The 21,155-nt window shown below is 47.8% G+C and overlaps 1 protein-coding gene across 2 annotated transcripts in view; it reads left to right on the forward strand.

Moving 5' to 3' along the window:
- Window positions 1-21,155, forward strand: part of ADAMTS2 (ADAM metallopeptidase with thrombospondin type 1 motif 2) — a 241,762-nt gene that overhangs the window by 164,471 nt on the left and 56,136 nt on the right. For both annotated transcript variants that reach the window (XM_042932778.1, XM_042932788.1), the window contains 2 exons: window positions 1,936-2,019; window positions 17,851-18,007. In XM_042932778.1, the coding sequence (XP_042788712.1) occupies window positions 1,936-2,019; window positions 17,851-18,007 (241 nt within the window). The remainder of the gene's footprint in view (window positions 1-1,935; window positions 2,020-17,850; window positions 18,008-21,155) is intronic.

Here is a 21,155-nt window from a genome sequence, read left to right on the forward strand (position 1 = left end):
TCCCTGCTTTGCTGAGCTAACTCCTTCTCATTTCTTATCTCTGAGATGAAATGCCACATCCTTAGGGAGCCCACTAATCGTCACTAGGGCAGATTCACCATTAATATGCCCTCAATTTCCCTGCCTATCTCTAAAGGTCCTCATCAGCATCATCATGATGGTGGAGCTGTTTTTTACAGAAGGCCAGTTCCAGGCTGGTTACTGAATCCCAAATGCTAACATGATGCTTGGCATGCAATGGGGCCAATAGCTTTCTCCTGGGTCTACTGGGTACCTGCTAAGGTCCGTGGGGAAGGACAGTCCAAGGCCAGGCAACTCGGGACCCCGGGGGTGGGGGGTGGTGGGCCCTGTGAAAGGCCAGGGTGGCTCAGCTTGAGAAGTCCCATTGCAAATCTATAAAGGGGCTCATTGCTGGACTGGGGTGGGGGGGAGGAGGTTATACACTTGGCAGGATGGACATCTACACACCAAAGCTGATGGGTGAAGAAAAAGGCAGCTTTTTTTTAGTTCTTATATTTGATGCCACCCTCACTCCAGGATTGAAGGGAAAATGTGACCCGGCCCCTGAGAGGTGGCTCAGGCTCTTCCTGTTCAGAAGGCTTTAGGGGGAATAGTCAGGTCAGAGGGTAAGCTCTGACTCTGGGCTTGCCTTAGCTCAGGCTACTCTAACAACATACCACAGGCTGGGTCACTTAAACAGCACATAGTTAATTTCTCATAGTTCTGGAGGCTAGAAATCCAAGATCAAGGTGTCAGCCAATTTGGCTCTTAGTGAGGGTTCTCTTCCTGGCTTGCACATGGCCTCCTTCTTGCCATGTCCTCACATGGTGGGGGACCCCACTCTCATGACATCAGCCAATCCTAATAGCCTCTCAAATGCCCCACCTCCAAATAGCATTATGTTGGGGGTTAGGAACTTGAGGGGACACAATTCAGCCCATACCAGGGCTGTTCATCTCCTGTCCCTCCTCCCTCAGGGTAGGGGTGGTGCATGGCTTAGCCACCCTGCATCTGCACACATCTGTCCCAGCATGCTCTGCCCTGGGCATTGACCCTCCAGGCTTTGGCCCTGCAGTTGGGGTCATTCAGGGTTTATTCTCTCTGCCGTGGCCACACAACGTCTGCCCTCCTACAGGACAGCACCCCCTGGACTCTCTCTGAAGCCAACCCACAAGCCAGCCTGCAGCTATCCTGCCCACTATCCCTGGGTCCCCTATGTGTAGTTGGGAGCTGTACTCCATTTGGGCTCTCTGAAGCCACCCCTTCTCCATATGAACCTGTCCCTTCCCAGGTCCCAGACAGCAGGATCAAGCCCTCTCTGCTTTTGATTTCTTCCCAAATATCAGGGCTATTTTTATGCTCCCTGCCCTGTTCCCCACCCCCCACCCGTGACTCAAGACATGGGCTGGAGGTCAGGGGTGGAAGGAGTAAAGTGAAGCCTAGTCATTCCTCTCGGTCTTTCTTCCCACTTTCCTCCCTCCTGCCCCCTCCAGCTGCAGCGGGACCTCTCCGTGTAACTGCCTTCTTGGCTTCCACACCATGACTTTCAGTCAAAGACTGTGAGCCAAATTGGCCAGGCTTTGCCTGTGAGAGATAAAGCAATACTTTGGAGACAAAAACCCCTTTCTCTCTTATAAACTGGCTTTTAGAGCTATCGTCTCACTGTGGACTAAAAAGTCTAGTTTGACCCACATTTAGGGATGTGCACCCTGCCCCTGTGACCTCATGGCAAGGCTTCTGGCAATCCAATTTAGTGGTGGTGACAAATATGGCATCTTGCTGTTAAGCTTTGTGAGACAGGGACTGTCATCCCTGTTTGTGGAGGGCACCGCACAGCGTGGGGGGGTTGACAGCCTCCCCTGGGCTCCACCTTGTCATCTGCAGGTGGTCCTCAGGCCTGTGGCTCCTGCTGACACCTCCCTGGTTGTCTTTCAGGTCAACGAAATCTATCATGACGAGTCCTTGGGGGCCCACATCAATGTCGTGTTGGTGCGGATAATCCTGCTTAGCTACGGGAAGGTGAGTGAGCTGGTGGCTTCCAGACACAGTGGAGCCTCCCCAACTCTCGTGATCTCTGTGGGGTGAATGGGGACCCTCCAGTGAGGCACGGGTCTCCTCTGAAAGCCAAAACCTCAGTGCCTGTCCCCAGCTTGGCCCGTGGTACCTGGAAGAGACAAGAAACTCGTGAGCCTCCCCCATATTCCTGATCCCCTTTCACCTCACCCCTGCTTTTATAATGTAGGTTTTGTTATTATTCATGTGTGGAGAGGCTAGCTGATGATTAGGAGGTGACTGCCATGGAAAAGTCGGTTTATCATTCACACAGGGCCACTGGGGCAGCACCAGGATGGGTCAGAAGGCAGAAGGAGTGGGGGACTGTTGTCTCCACAGGAAGGGCTGGGTGCGGCAGAGTAAGCAGGCACAGGACTGGCCAGCGTGAATAATTCCTGCGGGCTCTGGGTCTTAGGTGGCTAGTACCTGCCCTGAGTAACTCAGGCAGGGTGGTGAGAGCCCAATGAAGGAGGTGGCTGGGGGTGTGGACTCTGAACTGGTTGGTTTGCATTTGAAAAGCATGCTCCAGAGCGAGTTGTTTATTATCTCTAGGAATTGGCTAACCCCAGGAGGGTCAGCATGGCCCCAGACATCAAAGCATCAGAAACACAGGTTACTTCTCCCCTCCCTCCCACCTCTTCCACCCATGTTCTCCTCTCCTTATGCTGTGTGGCTTCTGCCCTCACTGGGCTCTCTTGCCCTCCCTACCTTCTCTTGCTGTCAAGCTTGGTGCTGTCTTTCCTAGCAGCGTGCAGGGGTCTGTGCAGCTGGGGTAGGAAGCCCCCAGAGACAGTGACCCAAGACCTGAGACAGAAAGATAAGGGGATGCAGAGAAAGGAAAGATGGTGAGGAAGGAAGAAGCCCTGTGCTGGGCAAGTCAGAAGTACTTTACCCGTATTAACTCACTGAAGCCAAGGGCAGATGGGTAGGCGGATATATGACAATCCCCGTTTCACAGATAAGAACCCTGAGGCTTAAAGTGGGTTGGTGGTGTTCTGGGTGAGTGGCCAGTGTCATTTGGCTCCTGCGGAGTTGGGCTTCTCACCCTGCAGCCAAATTCTAGACTCCATCGTCTGACTTTGCTCAGTATGTACAAAAATCAATCATCAGGCATGGTAATTAGGTACAGGGTTAATTCATCTGCTCAAAGGCAAAGAATCTTGGTCTCCAACAGTAAAATCGAACTGCACACAACCTACAAGGCCCGTGGTATAAAAAATGACAATGGAGGGCTCGTGTGGCCGGATGAATTCCAGGAATAGTAGATCTTGAGCCCACTCTCTTTACCCTAGGAAGCATGTCCCTCTAAAGTAGAAGCGGCCACAGTAAGGACACCAGTTATGCTCTTTCATGCACCCCTGGGAGAACATAAGATGTATCAAAGAAGACTGTCAGAACAAGGCAGAAATTGGAAAAAAACTAACCGCGGGAGTCTTTCATTCTCTTTTTAAGATCTTTAACAGATTACATTTTAAAAGGCATAGAAGTTTCAAATAAAATAATAATAATGTATAAAGTTAAATTAGTAGTTCTATCATTTTCTTCTTTGCCCTGTGTGACTCCTTTTTGAGGAATCCTAGAACACTTGAAAATTACAAAAGTACTTTAGGTTGTAAAGAAAATTCCAGTGAATTTTATACAGCAGAAACTGTCCGGGCTATCTTTTCTGACTCAGTGCCCTAAAACGCGGTGGAAGGAAGGGATATATGAACTGAAATAAAAAGTCCAATTTCTTTGAAAAGTTAAAAAAACAACCTGCTGGGAAGACTATTAGAGCTGGGAAAATTAATGAAAGTGATAGTACTACAGATCAAAACCAATATAGAGTGTGGCCAAAGCTGTATTCAGAGGCAAATTCGCAGGTGCTTTCCAAGATTACACAAGAGAGAATGAATACACATGGACCCTGCAGTAATGTTAGAACAAAAGTCCATAAGAACTGCAAACCAAAAACCTAAGGAGGACAAAAATAAGGAGGTAGTTTCGGAAAAGCAGAAATTAAAAAATTAGGAAATAAAAATAATTGAACCAATCAAGAAGAGAACCTTAGTGAATGCAAACCTCTGACATAAAGAGAGAGAGAGAGAGGAAACACAGACTGAAAGATGAGAAAGGGTGTACACAACGTAACCTACACCAGGATGCTTATCTGGACAGAAGAGAAGGCATTTGGGGCAGTTGCCACACTAGGCCGCTGCTGGAAGACCCCCAATTTGGGTCCTCTCTCAACCCCCCTCCCTCTGGATGGCCAGCAGATGAGGTGGACCAGCTATTGGAGGGCTTAGGGAGGCTCTCTAGCCCTGTGTCCAGGTTTGGGGTGCTGCACTCCCTGGGAAGGGAAGCTGAGGGTGGACCCTAGCCCAGAGATCCAGTCCCAGCCTCCATTCACAGGCAGGGGTCTTTGGAATGGCCCAGTGGAGTAGCTGTCCACATGTTCTGCACCCCCCCTCATTTCTCTCCTTCCCCAGACCAGCTCCTTCCAGCCCCTCCATTACCACCTGGGGCCCTCCAGCCAGCATCCTTCAGTGTCTGAGAATTTTCAGAAATTTGGCATGAGGTGTGGACACAGTGAGATCCCCCACCCCTTTTCTCTACTGCTGGAGGGGGGAAATGGGAAACTTCAGGTTGGCCAAGGGCATGGAAGTAGATAGAGTTGGAGAGCCACAGAATGGTCTGGGCACCAGGTGGCAGCTTGCGTCCCCTCTGCCCCTGGTTGCCCCCATATTGGTTAAAAAGAAAAATTTGGAAATTGTGTGTTGTTAATTGCTTCCTAGTGGTAGCAAAGCTTTGGCTCTCAATTCGGCCTGAAATGTGTTGATTGCTCAAGGAAGCAAAGCTTCGTTTATTTTAACTACACCCCAGCAGGCTCTGTGCTAAATTGTCCCCACCCAAAGCCATTTTTTCTTGTTGTTTTCCCCTTCACAGCTGCCAGCAGGTAGATAGACTGTGTGACCAACAGGCCGACATTTGCAGAAATGTCAGAACCTGAAGGTGAACAGTTGAGTATCCCTGAGTCAGGGACGAGGACACCCTGGGAAGCCAAGGATTTCCTGGGAAATGAGAATATTTCAAAGCTGAAAATGTTAGAAAACACCATAAGTCCCATAACCATGGAGGGAACTCAAGTTCTCTAGCACTTTCAGAGTTCTCTGAAAATTACCTCTAAATAGAGAGTCAGATCATCTATTTTTGCCAGTGCATTCTTATTCATTTCTAAGGAATTATTAGCAAGGATAATACAACACCATGGAAATCGTTTCAGAGCACACACACACACCATATATACATATATATATATATTCTGACATCCACCCAATTTATTTTTATAGCCAGTGTGATTCCTATACTCAAAGCTGCCAGAGGTAACATGTCCAAGACAATGTGCAGACCTGTCTTCCTTCTAAAAATAGACATAAAAAATCCTGAGGTTTAATTCAATAATGCAGAAAAAGAAACTCCCAGCACTATAAAATAGGGTTTATCCTGGGAATAAGGCAATTGTCGAATATCAGGAAGTCTGTTCATATAATTCATCACATTCGTTTGCCGAATGACAAAAGCTTGTAATTGAACCCATAGTTTTTGAAGGGTTTCTGTGTGCCAGGCTCTGTGCTGGGCCACTGACGTGGTCCCTGACCTCAAGAGCTTCTAAAGCAGAGGTACAGACAAAGAAACAATGATAACAGGGGGTCAGGGACTCATGGGGGGAAGATGAGGCAGGCAGCCCTCACAATGTCAGGCCAACTGACTGGAAGGGAGTAAAAGGGAGAAGAACCAGAAGAGGGGTGTTTCCAGGATCTGATTTGCATTTCCAAGAGGATCCCTGGACTCCTGTGGGCAGCATGGTGGGTGGGAGCCTGGCTGAGGAGGGTGCGGGCGCCATTGAAGGGAGGACGGCGGTGGGCTGTACCGAGACCATGGCCACAGGCTGGGGTAAAGAAGGCAGATGGAAGAGAACTGTAGGAGGCCAAATCCAGAGGACGCGGGTTCTAAGTGGATGAAGGTGGGGAGACCCTGAGCCCATGCCTCAGGCAGCCAGGTGCATGCTGATTGATGTCAACCACTCAGATGGACAACACAGGAAGAGAATCGGGGTGTCAGAGGGAGAAAGGCAATGAGTTCAACAGGGATGTGTTGAGTTTGAGGTGCCGAGTGCCACCCCAGTAGAGATGGCAGGAGAGGCTGGCATGGGGGCCTGGGGCTTGGAGAGAAGAGATGAGTATTGCTTGCAAAAGCATGAGTGGGGGGTGCATGGTGAAGTATGCCAAATGGGGGGCCCCTTAGAAAAAGCTCCCAGGAGCCCCTGATGCTGAAGCCACCAACAGGGCAAGGGCATGGTCTGCAGCATAGTTGCTGAGAGAGTACCTCCCAGTATTCAAAAATCTGTGAAAACTAGTAACAGATGGTAACATGACAACCAAAATTTTATTTAAAGGTGGAGAAAAGAAGCACATGTCCCTAAGAGCGTCTGCATAGCTAATTCATAGGATGCTCCCAGACATTTACACGGGAAAATAGAGGGGTTCCATAGTCCAGTGAGTCTGTGAAAGACTTGTCAAAGAATCTGTCAGAGACTTTACGACAGAAATGTGCACAGTGAATCTCAAGAAGTGAATCACTACACATAGCTTCTCAAACCTGTTTCTCAGTGGAACCCTTTTCTTCACGTAGTCAACATTCTACAGAACTCACTTTGGGAAATGCTGCCCTCATTGAGGCAGTTACAGTAAACGTGGTGACCAGAAGGTAGCTTTGTTACTGAGGTTCTGGAAATTCTAGATAATGTCTTAGGACATGGAACCAATATCAGAAAAGAACAGATGAAATTTTAATTGGTTGCTGATGATTATGTGCCTGGAAAACCCAGAGGATCCATTGTAAAGCTTTTAGAGTTAATTAAAGAAGTTTAGTGACATGGCCAACTGTAAGATAATTCTATAAAGATCGCTAATTTTTGCACAAACCCACAATACCCTAGTAGTAGGTGTAATAGGGAAAGAAAAGTTCCATTTACAAAAGTAAGCAAAAATATAAAATATCTGGCCCATTCCTAACAAGATAGATACAGGACCTACAGTAAGTAAATCGCACATGGTTTTGTTTTTAAAGTTTATTTGATATAAAGAGAAAGAGAGTGAGCACAAACAGGGGAGGGGCAGAGACAGGGGGAGAGAGAGAATCCCAAGCAGGCTCTGCACTGTCAGTGCAGAGCCCTGTGCTGGGTTCAGATCCACCAACTGTGAGATCATGACCTGAGCCAAAGTCGGAGGCTTAACCAACTGAGCCACCAAGGCGCCCTGAAAATTGCACATTGTTAATGATAGGAAGGAAATAAAAATAAAGGCAGAGACATATGTTGTTCCTACAGGAAGACTGGGTATAGTAAAGATACTGATTTTTCCTAAATTAGTAGTTGGAAATTTGGTGAAATGATTCTAAGATTCATCTGGAAGCCTTATAAGCCAGTCAAGACTGGCTGGGAGAGGCACCTGGGTGGTTCAGTCAGTTGAGCATCCTACTTGATGTCAGTTCAGGTCATGATCTCATGGTTCGTGGGATTGAGCCCCATAATAGGCTCTGCACTGAGAGTGTGGAACCTGCTTGGGATTCTCTCTCTCCCTCCCTCTCTCTGCCCCTCCCCTGCTCGTGCGTGTACTCTCCTTCTGTCCCTCTCTCTCAAAATAAATAAACATAAAAAAAAAGACTGAATGGGAAAGCCTCAAAAGCTAAGCAAATAAAGAGAGATTTACTTCAAACATCTTATAAAGTGAAAATAATTAAAATCATACTGTATTTGCATAAGCATTAACAGATCAATTGAATAAACTATGGAGCTCTGAAAACACTTCATATATTTAACTTAACATGTGATAAATATAAATGAAATGGTTATTAAGTGTTATAAATAAATATATGACAAATATAAATTTCATGTATAGTAAATTAAAAATAACATATGATAGGGGCGCCTGGGTGGCGCAGTCGGTTAAGCGTCCGACTTCAGCCAGGTCACGATCTCGCGGTCCGTGAGTTCGAGCCCCGCGTCAGGCTCTGTGCTGACAGCTCGGAGCCTGGAGCCTGTTTCCGATTCTGTGTCTCCCTCTCTCTCTGCCCCTCCCCTGTTCATGCTCTGTCTCTCTCTGTCCCAAAAATAAATAAAAAAACGTTGAAAAAAAAAATTTAAAAAATAAATAAATAAAAATAACATATGATAAATAACAGGCCAATAAAACATTCAACTATTTAAACCACAAAAATCAAGAAGAAAATATTGGTTGTCAAGGGGGCTCCTTAAGCGTAAGTACAATAGAAGGAATTGTAAAGGGGAAGATAGATATGTTTGAACACTTAAAATATAAAACTCTCCAGAAACAATTACAAGACAAAGCACGAGCATGAAAAACACTCGCAATATGGCAGTGATACCCTAATATATGAAGAGCTCTTACAAACCATAGGAGAAACAGAATTGGCAGTGGGTATAAACAGTTTACAGAAGAAAAATACAAATGGGCAAAAAAAAAAAAAAGAAGGAAAAAATTTTAACTGTACTATTAATCAAATAAAGAATACAATTTGCCATTTTTATTTTTTTTTCAGTTTATTTATTTTGAGAGAGGGAAATAGAGAGAACACGAGCAGGGGAGGGTCAGAGAGAGAGAGGGAGAAAGAGAGGATCCCAAGCAGGCTCCACGCTGCCAGCCCAGAGCCTGATTTGGGGCTCAACCCCATGAACTGTGAGATCATGACCTGAGCTGAAACCAAGAGTCAGACGCCAACTGACTAAGCCACTCAGTCACCCTGCAATTTAACATTTTTAAAGGATCACCTGTGCTCAGATTATAAAGAGGGATTTAACTGCTGGCTTGGATGGGTAAAGCATTACCCTTTTCTGGTATGAGTATAAGTAGGTACACATTTCTAGAAGGAAATGTGACAGTACTCACCACTGCCCTTAAAAAGGTTCTTCCTGTTTGCTGGCCACCCGCCTTGTTCATTTCTATGACTCTATCCCAAAGCAGTTATCAGAATTGCGGACAAAGTTTTAAGAAAAAGACAAAGGCCATGGCCTTATTTCTAAGTGTAAACAACTGGGAAAAATCTGAACTGTCTACTAACAGGGGTCCAATTAAATAAACTGTAATACGTCTGTGTGGTAGAATATTAGGCTGCTAATAAATCCCACTTTATTTTTTTTTATTTTTTTAATGTTTATTTATTTTAGAGAGAGAGAGAGTGTGTGCCCAGGGGAAGGGAAGACAGAGAGGGAGACACAGAATCCGAAGCAGGCTCCAGGCTCTGAGTTGTCAGCACAGAGCCCAAAGCAGGACTCGAACTCACCAACCGTGAGATCATGACCTGAGCTGAAGTCAGACACTTAACCGACTGAGCCCCCCAGGTGCCCCATAAATCCCACTTTCAAAGCACTGGGGAATTGTTACAGCATACAGTTAACTTTATTTGCTTTTGGAAAACAGAATATAACTTATCGTATGGGGTTTTTTTAAGTTTAAAAAAAATTTTTTTATGTTTATTTATTTTTGAGAGACAGAGAGAGACAGAGCGCGAGTGCGGGAGGGGCAGAGAGAGAGTCACAGAATCTGAAGCAGGCTCCAGGCTCTGAGCTGTCAGCACAGAGCCCGATGTGGGGCTCGAACTCATGAACCGTGAGATCATGACCTGAACTGAAGTCAGATGCCCAACCTACTGAGCCACCCAGGCACCCCCTAAGTTTTTTTTTTTTTAATGTTTTCTATTTATTTTGAGAAAGAGAGCAGGGGAGAGGGGCAGGGAGAGAGAGAGAGAATCCCAAACAGGCTCCGAGATGTCAGTGCAGAGCCCTATGTGGGGCTTGATCTCATGAACTGTAAGATCATGACCTGAGCCGAAATCAAGAGTCAGATGCTTAACCAACTGAGCACCTGTGTGCCCCAACTTATAGTATGATCTTAATTTTGTGTACAAATATATGTACAGAAGGGACTGGAAAGAATACATCAAAGGTGACTAATTTTCTCTCTGGGCAGTAGGCCATGGATTTTTATTTTCCTCTTTGTATTTTACTGAACTTTCATAATTTATCATGATAAGCATGTTTCTTTTCTACACAAAATAGTGCATTTTTAATTATGAAAAAATAGTTTACATTTTTTAAAAAGCACTTAAAAATGGCAGAATCCAAGTAATCCCGTTTAACTGAATCCACCTGAGTAGAGTCTCCAGTGGCATGCGACAGGGCTCTGTCATGTCCAACATTTTATTCCTAATTTGAAGGAGGACATTGAAGGGATTTTCTGCTTTCACTTGGCACCTCAACTCTGTGGAGGCTCGGAGACAATTGGGGAGGGGAGGGGTTCTTCTGCCCTCAGGGTCACTGTCTTACCTTTCCTGCGGTTGGGCCCAGGGGCTCTTCCAGTCTCCTGGTTAGGGACCTCTGAGCAAACCATCTGGGCTAGAATGCAGGCTGCCACCTTACCTGCAGGTGAGGCCAAATCCCCCAGGAGTACAGGCACCTCCCTCAAGGCCAGGGCCATGTGGTTACACCCCTCACCCCAAGTCTCCCAGAGGCAGAGTGGAGAGCATTGTCTGGCTCTTCCCAGGGAGGTATGGGGAAGTGGGTGGGCCACAGGGCTGCCTGGAGGTCACGACCAGCAAGGTGCGTGGCTGGAGCTCACCTGGGCAGTAGGGTAGCTTCAGTGAGACCAGTACTTGGACAGTGGCAACCAGGAGGGGCACAGGGGGACCCCAGCTCCCATGACTTCCTACTGGGAAGGAGTTTAGGAATTGGAAGGGAGAATCTGGAGCAGGAAGCACGCTTTCAGAGCTAAACCCAGAGAGCGCCTACTGGGCCCCAGCCGAGGGCTCAGCAGCCCAGCCTCACACCTCTGCCAGTGACATCAGAGGAGTCAGGATAGAGGTCATCGCAGGCTGTGGGGGATTGCCCATCCCCGGTACCCCCAGCATGGCCGAGAGGGACGGCATGCTCCCTGCTCCTCTGCTGCCCCTGGGGATCCAGCTGGGCTGACCTGTCTCCTGTAGCAAAGCTTACCCATGCCCTGCCCACCTTCTGCCCTGCCCTGCCTGTCCCCTGGGAGCCCAGGTGGGGCCCATGAGGCTGTGGTGGAGGTCTGTGGAAAGGGCTATCGCCTGTCATGGCCAGTGTGTCCTGGGGGATTCCAGAAAGTTACAGGGCCTGGCTGATGCTCGGTCCTCCTGGGGCAGGTTGCTGGAGTGTGAGGGCTTCCAGGGTGTGGCTTTCGATCTCCTGAGGGAGGACACATGGCAGAAGTGCAGGCAGGGGTTCAGGAGAGTCAGGAAGGCACCGCTGGTGCTGTCCAGATACCCTGACGTGAAGGGACTGAGTGCAGACCCCACCTGTTGGTCCAGCATTGCTGGAACAGGGTGTGCCACCCTGGGCACAGAGGTTTGGTGCAGCGTACTTAGCTGTGGGCTCTGGTTGATTTAAGAGAGCAGAGTCGTCAGCCTCAGGACTCAGGAGCAACATCCCGCTGGCCTGGAGCGACCCGACAACACAGGAAAGTGACCATCTGTGAAGAGCAGGTTTAGGGCTGAGGTCGCTGAGCCGGCACACAGAACACTCAGCCCCGAGGGCCCATCGCTGACCAGTAGTCCTGGAAAATATGTTTAAAAGGAATTCTTAGAAAAGGAAAATGTGACAAAACCAAGATATACAAAAATACCAGCCCAGACTTTTTATTATTAAATTCCGTTCCCATAAAACCACACCATCAAATTGCTGGACAGGTTTCCCTTTTTGGCACTCGTCTCATTGTGGACGGTTAACAGTGTGTGTCCGCTAGTCACAGATCCCACTTTGCACAACCACTGGGAGCAGGGCCCTGTTTGCAGGTCTCTGCCGGCAGGGGACGGCAGGGGGCGGCCAGGGGTGTCGTCTTAGGAACAGGAAGAGCAGGTCACACGAATGGAGCGTGAACTCCCCGTGAAGTGACAAGTAAACAAGTTTGTTTCAGAGTGGGGAGCACCTTGAAGGAAATAGAACTGGGGGTGGCCCCAGATGGAGTGGCGTGGCCAGGCAACTGACTGCGCAGCTGGGGTCTGAGGAACAAGAGGCCCAACATTCGTGTCGGAGGGAATGATTGTTCAGGGAGAGACTGGACAGGCTTCTAGATTGAGGGTCTGGAGATGGGGCTTGGCTCACAGTGAAGATGAATTCTGATGAGCTGCTCTTTAAGGAACTCATGTGTCCCTATCAAGGAGGGCATCCCCCATGCCCAGAAGGATTTAAGCATCATGAAACCAAGATGACTGTAGCAGGGACTCCTGTGAGGAGAAGGGACTGAGCTGTGTCCCCCAAGATCTGGGGGTTCTCTTGGCAGGGGCAGCTATGAGGCCAAGAGCCAGACTTGGGGCAGAAAGTGGCCCAGGCATTCAGATCCTGTTATTCATTCCAAATCGTGATGGAAATAGACCAGCTCCCCAGAGCCTGTCTCCGGGTCCCCACCAGGCTCCAGAGGGGATAAAATCAGTAGCACTTACATGCGTGCCATGTTGTTTGTCTTCCAGCTTATGAGAAGCTTCTAAGTTATCTCAAGTTTTTCCTAAAACAACGTTTTTTCCCTCATTTCTTAAAAAAAAAAAAAGAAAGGAAGGAAGACAGAAGAAAAGAGATTATCTTATTTTATACAATATGCCATCAGCCAGGGAGCAGAACATCGGCAACACTTGAGGGTTGCATAGCAACTGGCTTTCAATTGATTTTTTTGAGAAGGCACCAGAGCTACTGAACTGTTCTCATTTTAAATATTTCCTCGGATGATGGAAATCAAAAGCAAATGGAAATCAGAGACTTGGGGACAATCAGAGAGGAACATAAGGTATCTTGTCGTGAAAGACCAAGTCAAGACCAAGTGGGGAGCACGCATAGGAATCTTTCAGCGTTGGAGGGGAAAGGTCTAAGGAATTCTGACTGTGATGTCCGTGGGCATCACTCACCTGTGCTAGACCTCAGCTGCCTTATGGGTGTGAGGGGTGGCAATGACAGAAGTCCCTGTACTCCTGGCTCTGTACTGTGGTTGTACCCCTTCTGCAGATGGGGAGCTCAGCACAGTGAGGTAACTTGTTCAAGAACACAAGCAGATGAGACATGAACAGGTCTCCTACCCCAGGACTCTCATGCTGCCCAGGTGAGCTCCACCTGTCACCTGCCCATGCCCTGGTAAGCTGCTGGGCGAGTTTGGGGTCTGTGGGGCTCTCTGACATGTGGCGGCACTGGTATAGCCACCCCATGGCGCTGTTATTCCTAGAAGACCAGCCTCCAGGCTACTGGTCCAGTTTCCCTCCTGTGTTCTTGACTGAAGGAGGGAAGGGCATAAATAATTCAGCTCATTCAAGGGCAAACAATGGAAATGTCAGAAAGCAATGATTGGAACAGAATTTTTAAACGGGTCTTAATTGGCGTGTTAAGGGTGGGACCGCAGAGGTTGTCTCTGGCCTTCAAAATCCCCCTTTGCCCTGTGCATGCCTAGGCTCAGAGCTGCAGCGCCAGCCTGAGAGGGTTGGGAGGAGGTGGGCGGGGCCCTGCCTGCCGGCCCGGCGCGCGAGAGACCGTTCTTGTGACAGCAGCGCCACCTGGTGGCCACGTCTGGGCTACGCCCTTCCTTTCCCGTGTCTCGTCACAGCCCGGGAATAGAACACTTCCGATTGCAGCGGGGCTTCCAGGCCCGCAGATACCTCTTGTGTAGCAGGACTTGGGAGCTGTTTACTTCTGTTGTCCCTGATGTGGTTCCACCTCCAAAAAATATATCTTAGGGCAATTGTACAGCTTCAATTAGACTATTTCTGTAAACCTGGAGCTACCACCCAGGCTGGGGGTGCAGAAATGCCCCTTCCACGGTGCAAACATCGTGACCACCACTCAGCTGCATTCACTCTGTACAGCTGATGCCCGCAGCTCCCTCCGGGGGAGGACCGTCACATCTGTGAGGTCCTCGGCTGGTGCTGCGGTCAGCCCCTTGCAGGGCTCACGCATGGTCCCCATCGCAGCACAGGTGGGAACGGGAGAGTTGTACAAACAGGTTTTCCTAGAGAAACCCGCGCAGAGACGAGTAGACAGCCGAGAGACAGGTGCCTTGAGGGCTGGCTGGAACGCAGGTGTGAGAATCTTTCTTAATGGAAACAGGCAACCCCCCCCCCCCCCGCCCCCATCCTCTCTCTGGCACTTTGGAAGGAGATACAAATGGGAGAAATAGCTGTTTCCTCTCTTCGCTGGGAGGAGGGTCACAGCTCATAGGCTGTGGTCTACAGCAAAGACAGGGCGGGTCCGTGGTGCCTCCCAGAGTGAGGCCCATCAGAGGTCTGCGTGGATGTGGCTGGATGGCAGAGACGGGGGTTGAGTTGCTCAGGAGGAACCGTCAGAGCCCACGTGACCCACCTGGGCTGGCCCAGACACCTCTCCTGGGCCCTCTATTTGGATAACTCTGTCAGGAGTCCCTCAGCATGTGGGAGGAGCAGGTGGAGGAAAGGCTGAACCTAGGGGGTGCAGGGAGCAGGTGCTCATGGGAACTTGCTTCCAGGGTTTCTCCAGGAAAACCTGCTTCAGCTGATGTCCAGTCCTTTTGAGCTCCTCTGGCCTCACTCAGATTCTGGGCCAGCCTTTGATTTGTCAGGGGCAGGCAGAGCATTTGGACTGATCCCCTAGGGGCTGCACCCAGATAAGGGGGAGAGCTCCCCAAAGCCAAACTGCCAAACTCATACCAAGCAAGCAGGCTGGACAGGAGAAAACAGTCCCTTGACTGTGTCCCCAGGTACCGTGGACCCCGAGCTCGCAGACCTCTCCTCAAGCCTCCCCCGTGGGCCTCCTTGCCACTTCTACTGAAGCCAGAAGCCTCCTCCTCCTCCACCTGCCAGCCCCCACACCTCTCTTGTTCATCTCCTGCCACCCCGTGATTCTAACTCTGCTGATATGGCACCAGCTCCTGTTCCACATTGTCCCTCTCCCATGTCCCCTCCCTCCTCAGTGACCCAGAGGCCCTCTGCCTGCCATGGTGCACAGGTCGGTATCAGGTCACAGGCTGGCCCCTAGGTACCCACACCCTCCTGAATGCTCCGGACCCAGTATGGATGAGAATCCCAGTCCTAGATTCTTTTGTCCCCATCTTAAATGGGCCAGAACCTTGAGAAAGTTGGGACGTGGGCAGAGAAATAAGATGTATAAGCAGGTCTCCATCTTGGGTGCCCAAATGCTGACATCACCCTTCTCCATCTCTGAGTCCCATCTGGGCTGCAGGCTCCCAGGGCCCAGTACACAGCCCCTGTTTTCTGAGATCCACCTCCCCCAGGACCACTTTGTCCTGGTGCAGCCCTTCCCAGCCCTTCTCTCTGGCCCTCTCCTCGGGGAGTCTCCTCAGAACCCAAAAGCCGAGAGGTGGGGGGATCCCAGACAACCCCTGCTCTAGACCCTGCAGCACAAACCCCCACGGGCCTGGAGAACGCAGGTGGCAGGCTGCCTTCTTGAAATGGGCAAAGACAAGGCAAGAACAAAACGCAAATCAATATTTCAATAAATTATCCTGCCGCAGCAGCGAAATCACTCTGGCTGCCAGAGGGGCTGGGAGCCTGGGCTGAACTGTAGGAATTTCTGGGAGGAAGGAGGCGCCTGCCAGTGTCGGGTCCAGCCGAGAAGGATGTGTTGGAAGGGGGCTGTCTGCATGAGGTCGTCTACTCCAGGGCTCTCAACCTGGTAACCTGGCGGATGTGTTTTGTTTGGGCCACATAATTTGTTATGTTAATTTGAGTCAACATTTACTATGAGCTAGGCTTACTTTATAAAATTCAGATTTAAAGATTGGCCCTGAGAAATCCAATGTGGCGGCTCCGGGCACCCATTTCTGCTTGCCAATGGTAGCCGTGCGCTGAATGCCATCACCCTGTCCACCATACACAGCAAGGAGAGATCTCTGCAGGGTCTCATGTGGGCAATTGAACACTCCAACCAGGAAGAGACACAGGTCACTTTTGCTCACAGCTCACTGGCCAGAGTGGGCTCCACCTCCCACCCCCTGCTGCACCTTCCTCTGGGCTGGCCATCTCTGTGCCTGTGTCCAGCAGGTCCTGGTCACCAGACCTGTCATTCCAGTCTGTGACTCTACTTCATCAGGACTCATTTTGTCTTGTTATAACGAGCACACTCAGCTCCCAGGTGCTCTGTGCTCGGGGCTTGGGAATTGGTGTGCCATCTTGTAAGTCATTGACGTGGATAATGCATGAGAACCCTGGCAGTGACCAGGAAGAAACAGACCACCTTCAGACATGTCTACTAAGGAATGCATAACTCTGCTTTACGGACAGATGGATCCTTGAAGAGAAGAAGCAGGGAGCTTGGGTGGCTCAGTCGGTTGAGCAGCTGACTCTTGATTTTTGGCTCAGGTTATGATCCCAAGGTTGTGGGATTGAGCCCCACACCGGGCTCCAATCTCAGCCTGGAGCCTGCTTAAGACTATTTCTCTTTCTCTCTCTCTGCCCCTCCAGACCACTTGTGTGCTCGCCCTCTCTCTCTCAAATAAAAAGTGGGGGGGGGGTGTCTGCGTGGCTCAGTCGATTAAGAGTCCAACTTTGTCTCAAGTCATGATCTCACAGTTTGCGGGCTTGAAACCTGCATCAGGCTGTCTGCTGTCAGCACAGAGGCTGCTTCAGATCCTCTGTCTCCCTCTCTCTCTGCCCCTCCACCACTTACTCTCAATCTCTCTCTCAAAAATTAAAATAAACATTAAAAAGAGAGAGAGAAGAAGAAGTACATGCTCAGGACTCTGCTTGGACAGAACTGTTCGGTGGTGGGAGTTCAAGGTGAGAGGAGCTTACACGCTCACTTCCTGCTGTGAGGGTAGCAGAGAGAAAAGGGAAGCATGTTGCATGTAGGAGCCTTGCTTTGGGGACAGTATGGTGTGTATTTTGTTTGGGGAGGCAGTTTAGGGCAGAGAGTTGAATATAGGCCTTGGTTTTAGGCTTCCAAGCTGTGTGACTTAAGGCAAGTTACTTGACCTCTCTGAGCCTCAGCTTCCTGCCTCTCAAGGTGGTTTTGAGGACTGAACTAGAGAGTGAATGCCAATGTCACGGTGCAGAGAGAGCTGCGAGGTTGCCAGTCCCTCAGCCAGCCTTGGCTCTCTGGTGTGCGCCATGATACCAAATGGGGCGTGGTTCTCCCGGTGGCTTCCTGTCTGTGGTTCCTGACGGAATGGTTGCTATGCCCCTGCTCTTTGTGTGGCTCCTTTGCTAGATCTGCTGCAGTTTTTCTCCTCCACTGTATTTGTGTTGTTTTCTGTAATACCTTCAAACGGGGAAAGCATAGGGTTCCCTTCCCCTGCTCTGGGCTTACACACCATATCGGGAGTTCTGTCTCCCCTGCCCTGGACCCTGCCAGCACTGTGAGCTCTTCAGCATGAGGTCCACATTGCCTTTGCCTCCTGCCCAGGGCTGCCACAGAATAAGTGCCTGAGAGACCCACAGGGACCTCTAGAAATGGCATAGACGGAATGGAATGTGTGAAGCCTCAGACGGCCTCAGAGCTTTGCCTCCACAACTCACCTAAAAACCAGGCAGTGGTTTTGTGTGAAAACTCTTGCAGGTGTGTGTGAGCGGGGAACCTTCCCTCCACTCAGAAGAATGGAGCCAAGTGGGAGGTGGGCCCCCAGGGGAGCTGGGCTCGGTGCCACCTGGACCAGGTCCCCAACAGAGGGCTTCTGTGAGCACTACAGCCTTCTCAGCTCCCACCTGGTCCACCAGACGCTAAGCCCTCATTTCCATCTCTCCTGCCCCCTGCAGTCCATGAGCCTCATTGAGATTGGGAACCCCTCTCAGAGCCTGGAGAACGTCTGCCGCTGGGCTTACCTCCAGCAGAAGCCGGACACAGGTCACGATGAATACCACGATCATGCCATCTTCCTCACAAGGCAGGACTTCGGGCCTTCGGGCATGCAAGGTGAGCCTCGCCTGTGTAAAGCACAGAAAGGAGAGAGGCTGGGCATGGGCCAGCCATGGTCCAGGCTGGGAAGTGTGTCAGGATGGGGAGAGGCCAAGACCACCTTAGCCAGTGAGAGGCTGCATAAGTGCTAGTGACCTTCAGGCTCATCGAAAACCATCCTGGCCTCTGCCATTTCCCCCCAGGAAACTGCATCCCCCCAATGGGACAGCAAAAGTCAGAGGTGGTGAAATGGGCAGAGCCTGGGGTGGCAGTCCAAAGACCAGACAGGATCCAAGGTGGGGTTCCAGAATTGTTTGCTTCCCCCCTTTAAAACAAAACAATTTTGAATAAGTTTTCCGACTTTAGAAGTTAAGAGATTTTACTTAAAAACTCAAACTATATAAAAGTGACAGATCTAAGAGGAGAAATTGACAAGGCCTACAATTATAGTTGAAGATTTTAACATCTTCTTCTCAGTAAATGATAGAACAATAGGTAAGAACAGGGATAAGGATACAGAAGACTTGAATGAAGAAACTTGACCTGAGTAATTTCTAGAATACTACGCCAAAGAACAGGAATACACACTCTTGATGAGTGCAACATAAAACCATACCAAAACAGGGACACATGGGTGGCTCACTTGGTTAAGTGTCCAACTTCAGCTCAGGTCATGATCTCATGGTTCTTGAGTTCCAGCCCCACGTCAGGCTCTGTGCTGACAGTTCAGAGCCTAGAGCTTGCTTCAGATTCTGTGTCTCCCTCTCTCTCTGCCCCTCTCCTGCTCTCTCTCTCTCTCTCTCTCAAAAATAAATAACCATTTAAAAAAAAGACATACCAAAGCAGACTATGCAGGGCCATAGGGAAATCTCAACAAAATACAGAAGATCGAAATCATACAGAATACGTCCCCTGACCACACTGGAAAAGAGAGCTCGAAAAATTATGAGCGTTTTAAAACTAAACAGTATATGGTCATCAATAATCTGTGGTTCAAAAAAGAAGCAACAGCAGAAATTAGACTATATTTTTTAACAAAATGATATTGATAATACAATGTATCAAAAGTTGTGGATGTAGCTAACATGACTAAGTTGGTATTTATAACCTTATTTACACATTCATTAGAAAAAAGGGATGAAGGATCCAATCATGGAAATATCTATCTCAAAAAATTTGGAAAAAGAACAGCTAATTAAACTCAACAAAAATAGAAAGGAAGGAAATTATAAATGTAAGAGCAGGATTGTTGAAATGGAAAACACTAGTAGAGAAAAATCAACAAAACCAAAATTTGGTTGTTTGGAAAACATGGATTAGAATTGGGATGCCCCTGGCAACGCTAGTTTAAAAAAGAAAAGAAGAAAATACACATTTACTAAGATAAGGAATGTAAAAGGAACATCATTACAAATCTTACTTTAAAAAGATAATGAGATAATGAGGAGGTATTTTGAACATCATTGTGTTGATAAATTGGTTAATTTAGATGAAACTTACAAATTCTTTGACAAAACATAAAATCTGAGGGAAAAAAGGAAAATTTGAATAGTCTCATATCATCTAAAGATATCTGAATTTATGATTAAAAGCCTTCCCTCAAAGTAAACTCCAGGACTCAATAGCTTCACCAGAGAATTCTTCCTAATTGTTAAGGAAGAATAATGTCAATCCTACACAGACCCTCACAGAATGAAGAGTCTTGTCATCTAATTTTATGAGACCTGCTAATATTAGTACCAAAATCTGAGATGGACATCAAAATTATAGGCCAGTTTCTCCCATGAATATAGATACAAAATCCCAAATGAAATATTAGCAAACCAAATCCAGTACTACTTAAAAAAAGCACTATATGACAATGAATTTGGGCTGCTTCTGGGAATGCATGGTTTAACGTATGAAAATCAATCATGGTAATTTGCCCCATTAATAGAATGAAGGAGAAAAACTTACAGAATCATCTCAACTGGTCCAGAAAAAGTATTTGACAAAAATCAATATCCATTTGTGATCAATTGTCTTACTGAACTAGGAATGGAAGAAGATGTTCTTAATGTGATAAAGGATACTTAGCAGAAAAAAAGCTATAACAAACATCATATGAAGTGGTGAAATGTTGAAAAGATTTCCTCTAGACCTGAGAATCGGTCCAGAATATTTGCTATCACCACTTCTATTCAACATTGTAGTAGAAGTCCCAGCCAGTGAAGTAAGGCAAGAGAAAAATAAAAATATAAGGATCAGAAAGGAAGAAATCAAACTCTCATTTGAAGATGATATGCTTGTGTACATAGAAAACCCAAAGAATCTACAAATAAATAATTAGCATTATTAAGTAATTTTATGGATATAATATCAATATATATATAAATCAACTGAATTGATATAACAGCAAAAAATGAAAATTTGAAAACTGGTACCACTTATAAAATAAATAACAAATAAAAAACAGCAAACACCTGGGAATAAGTTTAACAAAATACATCCAAGATCTGGACCAGAACACTGTAAAACACATGCACAGAAGCTATAAAGACTAAATCAATGAAGGGATGTGCCATGCTAACAGATAGGCAGACTATCGTAAAGAGATCAGTTTTCTCCATACTGACCTGCAAGAGAACATAAGTGCCCTCCAGAGCAAGTTTAGACCCAGCCGAATATTTTGAGGATATTGACAGGTTGATTCTAATGTTCACATAGAAATGCAATGGGCCAGGAGCAGTCAAGAACAACTGAAGAAGATGGGCAAAGTATTCAGTGCTCACAATAGTCGTTAAAAAGAGTATTTTGATGTGAGGGTTGACAAATGTATCTGTGTCAGAACAGAGTCCAGGATTGAACTTACAGATGGATGGATGCTGGATTCATTGTGAAGGTGGTCCCATGAAGCGGAGGGGAAAGATGATATTTTTAACAAATGGTGTCAGGTCAGTCAAATATCCAAATTGGGGGGTAAATACAGCTTAATACCTTCCTTTAAAATTTTTTTTAAAGTTTATTAATTTTTGAGAGAGAGAGACAGAGCGTGAGAAGGGGAGGGGCAGAGAGAGAGAGAGAGAGAAAGAGGGAGAGAGAGAGAGAGAGACACAGAATCCAAAGCAGGCTCCAGGCTCTGAGCTGTCAGCACAGAGTCTGACGCAGGGCTCGAACTCACGAACTG

Source organism: Panthera leo, chromosome A1, assembly GCF_018350215.1.
Source record: "Panthera leo isolate Ple1 chromosome A1, P.leo_Ple1_pat1.1, whole genome shotgun sequence".
In the NCBI taxonomy this organism is placed as follows: domain Eukaryota; kingdom Metazoa; phylum Chordata; class Mammalia; order Carnivora; family Felidae; genus Panthera; species Panthera leo.